The 10,684-nt window shown below is 44.8% G+C and overlaps 1 protein-coding gene across 2 annotated transcripts in view; it reads right to left on the bottom strand.

The window, feature by feature from the left end:
* Positions 1-764: 764 nt before the first annotated feature.
* Positions 765-10,684, bottom strand: part of STK17B (serine/threonine kinase 17b) — a 79,979-nt gene continuing 70,059 nt past the window's right edge. Inside the window, exon 8 of one of the 2 annotated variants that reach the window (XM_069225860.1) lies at positions 765-1,855. In XM_069225860.1, the coding sequence (XP_069081961.1) occupies positions 1,597-1,855 (259 nt within the window). In that variant the 3' untranslated portion in view covers positions 765-1,596. The remainder of the gene's footprint in view (positions 1,856-10,684) is intronic. The other variant, XM_069225861.1, reaches the window with a different exon arrangement.

The raw sequence follows: 10,684 nt of genomic DNA, 5'->3' as shown, positions 1-10,684 counted from the left end.
TCTAAAACTAGTACCATTACATAACTATCACAACAAATATCCTATGCCCCCATAAGAACCAGGCTTATCCCTCCAACACGTTCCCTCTGCCAAACATCTCTTATCCTAAGGTCCCACACTGATGATCCTGTGTCAGGATCCCGTTGGTCCTACATGCCTGTATGCAATGCTGATTGCTGCTCTATCTGTACTGTTTGAATTGTTGCTAATAAGAGTATGTTACATTCTCTCCACATAATATTCTTGATCTTGCTGTATTCATGAATTGTTTTCCTTCAGCGCTAGTGCTAATTGATGTAATCTCAACCACAATACCATGGCTCGTAGGTCTCTGAACCGTCTAGGAATAATTGTTGTGCACTGCGTGCTATACAAACATAGCACCTTTAATGGGAAGAAGAACTTGAGAAACGATTGTCACAAACAGAATTACACAACATCTGTGTAGCTAATTCTTTACAAATCTCTCTACAATAAAAAGACATTAGCAAATTTAAAATACAGAAAAGAACGGGCACAACAAACGTACATGAGACTACCCAGCGGTGCCAGCATCATCTTTGGTATTGTACGAGTCAAGTAGCAGTTGTACAACATCCAAAACGTAAACAGGAACCTCAACCTTTTAACATTGGTTAGTTATGTTTTCTTTCTGTTTAGCTATGTTCCAAACTACAATTTCTTTTGTAAGATATGGATTTATCTACGTCAAGATCTCACACGCAAAACAGACAGTCATAGAATCAGTGTGTTAATTCATGATGTTTTATGCAAGAACTATGCTTTTATTTCTTTTCTTTTGGGGGGGGGAGGGAAGGGGACGAGTGGTGGGAGGATGAAGGCAAAAATACAATGGATAGTTCTTTATGTCCTGCCATAACCCAGGTGATTCATCTGCCCTCTCACATTGCTGCACAGTGCTCGCTCCGCTTATTGTAGTTTCACTCTGTGACTGTACCTCTAGTTCTATTTTATTGTCTAGCCTATAGCTGTATGAGGATTAGGTGGTAGCCTTGCCCTGAAAACATTTTGTTCTTCACTTTCATTTCTTTGCTTTTCAAGACACTGACCATATGCTGGTATGTCAAATTACTCTTTATGAATGTCAGCACAAGCACAGCACTAAAACTTAAACCCAACAAGGGTTGACAATAGAGTTAGGTGCAGTAATAAGCTTAACAAACCAGTCTTCAATACAACACTTACACAGTATGAACTGTATAATTGAAAAGGTGTTCAAACCTGAATCAAATGTGCTTTTAGTCTGTGCTACGGTCAACTTTTGTTTGGCAAAGCTTATTTTATTAACAGGTATATAAAAACTTAAATATACAGACTGTTCAAATTTCTTTTGATAATCTATTAAAATAACTGCTAAAGTTTGATATTCTTTCCATTTCCCTTCAATAATAGTTTAAAAAGTGCAAATAGTTTCATATCATAAAAATATAATTTTCTTATGTCAAAGTGCATTTCCAGTTTAAACCCATGATTGAATAAACCGTGATTTCTTGAATGTGAACCTTTGGAATGGACTGGAACTCTTGAATATCTTCAGTACCTGTACAGAGATACACATTTTTTAAAGTCTGTTTGTCAAAAGCACTGTGTTTGTTGGTATAAATAATCAATCCGAAGTCGCTTGGCGGCAATGCTGCTGTCATCTGGAATATTCTCTTTGTCCTCAATGTCAGGGAAGGCTTCATTGCAGCCTGATCCGATTTTGCCTTCTTCAGCCTTTTGCATTTGTTCGTCATATTGCAAAGTTCTTCCATAACTCATATCACTAGGATAAGTGGATTCCCCTTGTCTGAGCCAAGAGTGCGAAAGGCAGGCCTCTGCAGTTGCTCTGTCCCTGTAACAGAAGCAACACATTAATTTCAGGGTGGGTTAGAAGTTTTATAAATTCAATGAGTTAATTAACTGAAACTGTTGTATAGCTTTTACATATTAGGAAAAAAAGTTACTTATCGGTTACTCCGTTTCTCCGGCATCTTTTATAGATTTACATGCTTGAATTATACCCAGTCGTCAAGCTACAAACTTTCGAGAAACAATGTTAACATAGCAGTGTACCTTTACACTCAATAACATTGAAATTAACATAATCCTTTGGTTTACCCTTATTAAGTCATGTTTCCGGAAATGGGGACGTGGGTGGATTGCATGTGAACCTATGAAAGATGTCAATGGTGGAGCACAAGTCAAAACCAATTTTACTGCTCTAGCATTGGATCTTTTATACATTCAAAAGATTGAATTAAGATTACCAAGCCAGTATATAAAAAAAAGTACAGTGGAATACATGCACAAGGCTTACCTTAAGTGAAAAGGTCTTTAAGCACTTTGTCCCACAGCCCTTTCTTTCTCCATGCTAATGTTGATGATACATTGCTTTATGAAAACATGTGTTGTCTTCTACATTGCTGCTTTACAAATTACCTTAAGTGGAATTCAGTGTCAGGACTCGGAGGCGAGGATTAGGCTTAACTTTCTCCACTTTATTCACTACCAGCAGCCATTAACTTTATGGAGATCTGATAATGAATCACATTTCCCATACGTCCTTGGAAAAGAAAAAACCAAAAAAAAAAAAAAACCACAAAAAATATAAAAACAGTCCAGCCAATCAGAAAGCTTCCATTGTAGTCTGCCTATCCCCCCTCTCCAACATCCTAGGATAAGAGCTTTCATGATTCTCTTTTAATGACTGACTTTCTACAGTGATTTCATGGTGGTGCCAGGCATTGAAGACAGAATTCCCACTGGTCTGCACGCTGCTTAATTTCTGTGTGCTTTACTGTGCTAATCTCTTTCCTTCCCACAGAGCGGCTGGGGGAACGCTTTCGTTCCTACGCAGGCGCTTCAACCACTGCCAGGTTCTGGTGTGTGGTGCTGTCTGCTGGCCACTAGGGGGCCCTGTGCACAATATTCTGAATGTGCTCCATGCATCTCTACCTCCCAGCATGTCAATTTCACTTGTCTATCAATACAGAGAAGCACCTCTGGCTGCAACTTGCTACAGAGGCTGTTTCCCACTATTTAGGCAGCTTCAAACTAACAGAGCCTCTGCCTGGAGCATAACACCCGTGGAGCGGGTCAGAGCGGCCTCAATCGAGACTTCCTTTGGGACACAGCCCAGGTGGCAAGTAACCCTTCATAGAAAACAGGGTGCTGGTCCCAGGGCTTTAGTTGCCAAATCCCATTGGGGACCTTTTTGTATTGTACCAGGGTTTGCACTATCTCCTACCTGCTCCCTAGATATATTTGGGCTGACAATCCTTATGGAGGGTTTTGAAGACTCGGGGGCATCTATGAAGGAGGACGGCGTTCCCAGTGATGACCAGTTCTCCAGGTCATGGATGTCTTCATCTTTAAAGGTGGTTACACAGGTTGTAGCGCCCTTGAAGAGGAAAACTGTACAATTGCAGGCGCAATGCCAGAGACCCCTTGAGCAGAGGGAAGACACTTCTGGGCCCCTGGCCCCCAAACTTCCAGGGCAGCTGGCTACACCCAACCCAGACAGTAAGCACAAACGAGCAGACGACCCAGGGGTTGATCTTGACACCTTTGAGAGCCAAAAAAAGGCCTTTATGAATTCGCAAAACACACATACTGATGCTCAGATCCCTGCTACCACAGGAGACCCCCACTGACCCTGGGGATGGGGACCCTAGGAGATCATAGGGTCTGACTGGCAAGCCATTAACGTCTGAGGATGATCCTAATGTGGCCACTGCTCTACAACTCGCTGACTCAGATATGTTAAACCCGGAAGACCTTTTCATTCATGTTCTGCAGAATGGTGCCCAGCACCCAAAGTGGCCTCCTGTATAGCAGACAGGCTGCAGAACCCCCTAGACAAAGTGTGCTGCGCCCTCTTTGGAGGATAAAGTGGCCCTCACACCTGAAACAGATGGCAAGATGGCCACTTTTCTAGCAAAATTTGTCTGTGATCCCAAAAAGGGCTCCTGGTGCTCATGCCAGAATAAGCTCTTTGATGTGGCAGGGACCCTAGCCAAGATATTGGATATGGCAGAAGATGTGATCTGCATCTGAATCCCTAATTCACCAGAGACCCTATCTAATTGGGTGCAAAGGGCCATAATCCTCCTCGGGAACGCCAACTGTGCGATCTCGACAGAGTGGCGTAGAATGCTCCTGATTAAAATCGACCCGAAACTTGGGAAGCTCTCTACTTCGGAGGCAGGTCTCATAGCCCAAGGGGTCCTCTTTGGGGACCCAATTATTTGGGAGCTAGGCAAGTTTGTAAAACACATTCAGTTCCCTAGACAAGGCCCAAACCTCCATTAAAAGAATCTTTATGCCCTGTGTTTTTGCCGCAGTCAGTTGTGGTAGGGGGTGCTCGACCTGCCACGCTTTTCACCAAGCCTTCGCTAGAGGTGCAGACTCCCGCCACAGACAATGGCACAACTCCTCAAAATTCAGCAGCTTCCCCCCTACGATACTACCCCCCTCGCCGGGGTACAAGAAGCAGATCCACAGGTAACTGTCTTTACAACAATTCCCAAGGTGAGCGTACAGAACTCAGAGAGGTTAAAGCTTGGGGACCAGTTGGTTCACTTTTTGCACAATTGGGAGGCTCTTTCCTCAGATGCAGAGGTAATGCAGACCGTACTAGGGTTTCAGATAGAATTCTATGGTGTATCCTTTCAACCACAGAGGCCAAAACCCCTGTTTTTCTCTTGTGAACAATCTGAATTAGCGGAACTGGAAATCACACAGCTCTTAGAGAAGGGCACAATTATTCCTTCCACTTTGCACCCCACGAGTTTCCTCAGCAACCTTTTCCTAGTGGAAAAGGAGGGACGGTGGTCAACCCTCAGTTATCATTCTAAAAGAATTCAACAAGTGGCTTGTTTATCGTCACTTCAAAATGGAGGGTATACACCTCCTTAGAGATCTTTTATAGGTTGCTACTTGGATGGTCCGCCTGGACTTGAAGGACGCCTACCTGAGAACACCCATCTTTCTTCTTCACATTTTTTTTTTTTTTTTTTAAACGGTTCCTAGTGAAAGTCACAAATGTTCTAGTTTACCGGTCTTCTTTTGGTTTGTCTTCCGCTCCATGGTGTTTCACCAAGTTGCTGAAACAGGGAGTCAAACACTTAAGAGCTCGGGTGTGCGTCTGATTGTTTATCTGGCCAACATCCTTATGATCCAAAGCCCAAAACGTCTGACAGAACACTTGCAGATGGCGATCATCCTGCTGCAATCTCTTGGGTTTGTGGTCAACGACAAGAAGTCTTCATGGGGTTCTTAGTAGGCTAGGTCTAAGCTACCCTCAGCCTCCCTTTTCACAAACTTACCAAGGTAAGGCACAAGCTCAGGAAGACGGTCTCCAGACCTCTGATATCTATGCATCACTTGGCACGGATTGTGGGGCTTCTCTCATCCTCCCTAGTGGGCACCTTCCTGAGCCCCCACCGCTATCAGGCGTTGCAATGCCTGAAGATTTCCAATCTTGAACAGGGACTTGCCTACTCCCAATCCATTCCTCTCTCTGTGGAGGCAAAAAAAAAAAAAGAGCTGTAGTGGTGTGTTTCCCATATGAAAGCCTGGAATGGCCAGGCCATTTTTTGGCTCCCAACCCTGACCTCGTGAAAGAATCGGATGCCAGCAGTTCAGGTTGGGGTGCACGATGCAGAGAATTCTCCACTGGCAGAAAATTGTCTGCTGCAGAACAAGCCCTTCACATAAACTGTCTGGAACTAATGGCAGGTTCTTTTGCCGTAAAATGCTAAACCAAGGGCAAGGTTCAATGTTGTGTCCTTCTCAAGATGGACAATGTGGCGGAGGTGCGCTATGTCAACCACCTGGGGGTAAACAAGGCTGAAAACCCTTTTAGATCTGGCTCGAACATTTTGGGATTATTGCCTTGTCAACTTGATCTTTGTCAGTGGAACATCTCCCGGGGAAGTCCAGAGCAAGTGGCAGGTTGGCATTCCATGCACTGGAAGGATGTCAGTCTGTGGAAACTGCATCCAAGAGTGTTTCAGAAGATCCAGGAACGGTGGGGTCCTTTCTCTATAGATCAGAAAATATAAAGAGAATAGGACTATATAAAATAAATAAAAAATCACCCCTGGCATGAAACCAGTACTGCAATGGTGTTTAATGAAAGCAGATATGTTCAAAGTGCAGTCTTTAGTAACATCGAAGCCTCAAATATTCCTGACTATAGGTGCTTCCTTATCTTGACACTTGCTGAATCAGTAGCTCAAGGTGTAAGGAGTTAGAGTGCCACATCACCTAACTGGAATCCAGGGCTGTCATACTGGCACTCAAAATATTTCTCCTTGTGGTACAATGCATCCACAACATGATCAGAAAGAAAATAAGAAAATTACTACCACTTTGTATTGTCTAAAAACAGGGGGGCTATGAGCAATCAGCAACAATGTTGAATTGTCAGCAAAGCATGCCTAAGGTGTATGCACCAATGTGGTGTATTGCCTAAGCAGGCATTATTCCAATTCTCACAAGTGGAAATCATATTGCTCGAAGAACAAAGAGTAGTTCGAAAACTGTCTTACTCAGCATTTCCAGATGTTCCAAAAATGTGTTAAGGAAATCAAGGCGTATGAGTCGATAGCAGAGGATCTTCGCCCTTCAGGGGAGAGAACGGTTGATCGCTCTCACTAAAAATGATAAAGCAGTTTCTTCTTCTACTATTGCCAAATGGACCATGAAAGAAGCCATGGCATCGAAGCCTTTTACTTTGGGTGCTAAATTGGAAGACACTTGCAATGGAGCAGACTGGTCTTCAGATTCTACTTTTAAAAAGTTACTTTAAACCAGTTTCACATCTAGCAACTCTAGTGGTGGAAAAGCTTTAAACTAGCCTGATCTTCACCTCCGGGTCCTCATATAGAATGAAAAATGTCCTTGCTATTGTAACAGAAAGCTTCAATTCTATTAAGGACACAGAGGCGAGGATTAGCCCACCCATTTTTCTCACGTGGTTACCACACCCACCCAATGGGATATCAAAATTAATTATGCTGGTATCATTTTAATGTATGTGGTTTATGCATGCAAGAATTTATTAGGGATGGTTTATCTAGATAGACATGTCCAAGTGGATAATTTTCACAGTATTGAATGATGTCTGAGTCCTTGTCACCTGAACCAGACTCCTTATGATATGGTTTTCTCTCTCAGGGACAAATTCCAATAAACAAGAGTGACCTTTGCAGACGACGGCTGTGTTCGCAGGAAGAAAGAGGAGGATAGAGAGTCTCCAATAAATGTTATATGTTAGGCAGCGTTCTGATTGGCAAGACTGTTTTTTTCCTTTCTTTCCCAAGGACTTATGGTAAATTAAGTTTATTTTCAAATATCCATGAAGTTAATGGCTGCTGGTAGTGAATAAAGCGGAGAACGTTAAGCCTAATACTCGCCTCTGTGTCCTTAATAGAAATGAAGAACAAGTTACTTACCTTCGGTAACGCCTTTTCTGGTGGATAGACTAGCTACCTGTGGATTCCTCACTCACTGAATTTTCCCCCATGCACCAGCATCCGATGTAAATTTTCTCCTAGCTTCAGCACGTCGACGAGGGCGTCACAATTGCCCGACTCCCACGCGACGCCGTCTGACGTCATACAGGCAATAAGAGGTCCTCGCCGGCGTGCTGACATCAGTTATCAACATTTTTTACATGCCTTTGAGGCGAACAGGTAAATATCAACAAAACATATCTGATACGAACACATCAAATAAAATCTTATACCATAATATTTAATTAAATCAAATAGAAAAACATTTATATAAATATGTATATGCATAAATATATACATATAAAACAATATACAAATATACAATAATAAATATAGATATATATATAAAAAATAAAAACACATGCATGTATAACATCTGCATCAGTATCAACATATTAACAATATACAGGTGCTCACCCAAGGAAATCTTGGTAAGACCAGACAGGCAAAGGGGAGGCGGGTGTGACCGTGAGGAATCCACAGGTAGCTAGTGTATCCACCAGAAAAGGCGTTACTGAAGGTAAATAACTTTTTCTTCTGATGGATACAACTACCTGTGGATTCCTCACTCATTGAATAGAGTCCCAAAGCAGTACCGCACTGGAGGGTGCCTGAATGGTCAGACCAAGAAATCCTGCAGCACTGACCGTGCAAAATGGCCATCCCTCCTCACCTCCGAATCCAAGTAACAATGGTTCGCAAAAGTGTGGCGGGATGCCCAATTTCCAGCCTTGCAGATGTCAACCACAGGAACACCTCTAGCCAGAGCCGAAGAGGCCGACTTAGCTCTGGTGGAATGAGCTCTTACTCCAACAGGGGGTTCCTTCTTCGCCAGAGAGTAACACAGCTTAATGCAAAGAATGACCCACCTGGAGAGTGTTCTCTAGTGGACTGCCTTTCCTTTCCTCTTTCCCACGTACCCGATGAAGAGCTGATCTTCCAATCTGAACTCCCTCGCCCTGTCGACAAAAACTCTGTGCTCTTCTCGGGTCCAGACGATTCAGTTTTTCTTCCTCTTTCGAAGGATGAGGTGGAGGGTAAAAAGAAGAGAGTGTAATAGACTGACCCATATGGAAGGGTGAAGCAACCTTCAGCAAGAAAGAAGCCTTGGTCCTCAACACCACCTTATCCCCATAAAAGGATGTCTACGGGGGCTTAACAGAAAGAGCCTGTAGCTCACTCACCCTTCTAGCCGAAGTAATGGCAACAAGGAAAACCAACAGCCTTAAGGGGCAAGAATGCATCGGCTCAAACGGTGAGCCCATGAGAAATGTTAAAACTAGGTTCAAATCCCACTGAGGTATAATGAAAGGAGTGGGAGGATATCTATTAGTCAGGCCATTTATGAACCTCAAAACTATTGGGGATTTAAATAAAGAGGGTTGGTCAGGCAGACACAGAAAGGCTGACAGAGCCGACAAGTAGCCCTTAACTGTCGCAACTGCACAACCCCTCTGTGCCAAGGATAATGCAAAAGACAAAATGTCCGATAAGTGGGCACGTAAAGGATCAATTTGCTTCTCTCCACACCAATTCACAAATTTAGCCCACCTGCTAGTGTAGATAGATTTGGTGCAGTGTCGCCAGGCCGACAAAATAACATCCACCACCTCGTGTGGGAGAGAAAAGGAACTCAAGCTGCCCCGTTCAATCTCCAGGCATGAAGGTGCAGGCTCTGGAGGTGGGGGGTGTAAAACCTGCCCCTGCGATTGTGAGAGGAGGTCTGCCCTGTGAGGGAGACGGAGCGGGGAGCACAGTGAGAGTTGGAGAAGATCTGAATACCACACCCTTCTTGGCCAATCCGGAGCTTGGGCCCGGTCTTGGCCAATCTTCCTCAGAACCCGAGGAATCAAGGGTATGGGGGGAAACGCGTAAAGCAACTGGCCGTACCAGGACATCTGAAACGCGTCCCTTGCGCCGGATACTGGAGGCTGCAGAACAACGGACAGTGCGCGTTCTCCCGAGTGGCAAACAGATCTACCTGAGGGAATCCCCACATCTGGAAGATGTACAGGGTTAGATCTGGATGAAGACGCCACTCGTGATCAGTCGAGATGTGCCGACAGACTGTCTTCACGCACGTTCAAGACTCCAGCCAGATGGTTTGCTACCAAGCAAATCCGATGGTCCGTTGCCCAGGACCATAGCCGAAGAACTTCTCTGCAGAGAAGGTACGACCCTACTCCTCCCTGCTTGTTGATGTACCACATCGCAGTAGTGTTGTCCGTCAGGACCTGGACTGACTGACTGCGAAGGGAAGGGAGGAAGGCCTTGAGAGCCAGACGTATCGCCCGCAATTCCAACAGATTTATGGGAAACATCTGTTCCACTGGAGACCAATGACCTTTGACCTCCAGGTCCCCCAGATGAGCTTCCCCCACCCTAGAGTGGAAGCATCCGTTATCACTGTGGCCAGTGGAGGAGGCAGCGTGAACGGCCTTCCTTGGGAAAGGTTGCCGTCCGCAGCCCACCATCGAAGATCTGCTGCAGCGTCTCTGGAAATCTTTACTGATTCCTCGAGATCCCCTTTGTGTTGAAACCACTGCCTTCGGAGGCACCACTGAAGAGCCCTCATGTGCCAGCGTGCATGAGTGACCAGCAGTATGCAAGAAGCGAACAGACCGAGCAGACGAAGGACCGACTGGAACTACCACTCCATTTCAAAACATCGGAATCAACGCCTGAATGTCCTGAACCCGCTGGGGCGGAGGTGTTGAGGGCTCCAGGTGAGATTTGGGCACGTGCACCGAAAAGTCCAGATCAAACAACAACTGGGTTGTCAACTGCAGGTGATGCAGCACAAGCTCCGGAGACTTGATCAACCAATCGTCTAGGTAAGGGAATATCGCTATCCCCCTTCCTCCTGAGCTCTGCCGCAACCACCGCCATCACCTTCGTGAAGACTCGAGGTGCTGAAGTAAGACCAAACGGAAGGACCGCAAACTTAAAGTGTTGCGATCCCATCAAACCGGAGATACTTCCTGTGCGACTGGAGTATCGGGATATGAAAGTAAGTATCCTGCAAGTCGACAGACACCATCCAATCTCCTTCTTTCAACGCCAAAAGCACCTGTGCTAGGATCAGCATCTTGAACTTTGCCTGTTTGAGGAACCAATTCAAAATCCTCAGGTCCAGGATTGGTCTCAACCAACCATCCTTC

Source organism: Pleurodeles waltl, chromosome 3_1 (assembly GCF_031143425.1).
Source record: "Pleurodeles waltl isolate 20211129_DDA chromosome 3_1, aPleWal1.hap1.20221129, whole genome shotgun sequence".
NCBI lineage: Eukaryota > Metazoa > Chordata > Amphibia > Caudata > Salamandridae > Pleurodeles > Pleurodeles waltl.
Note: the sequence above shows the minus strand (reverse complement) of the source record. Positions and strands in the feature narration are given on the sequence as shown.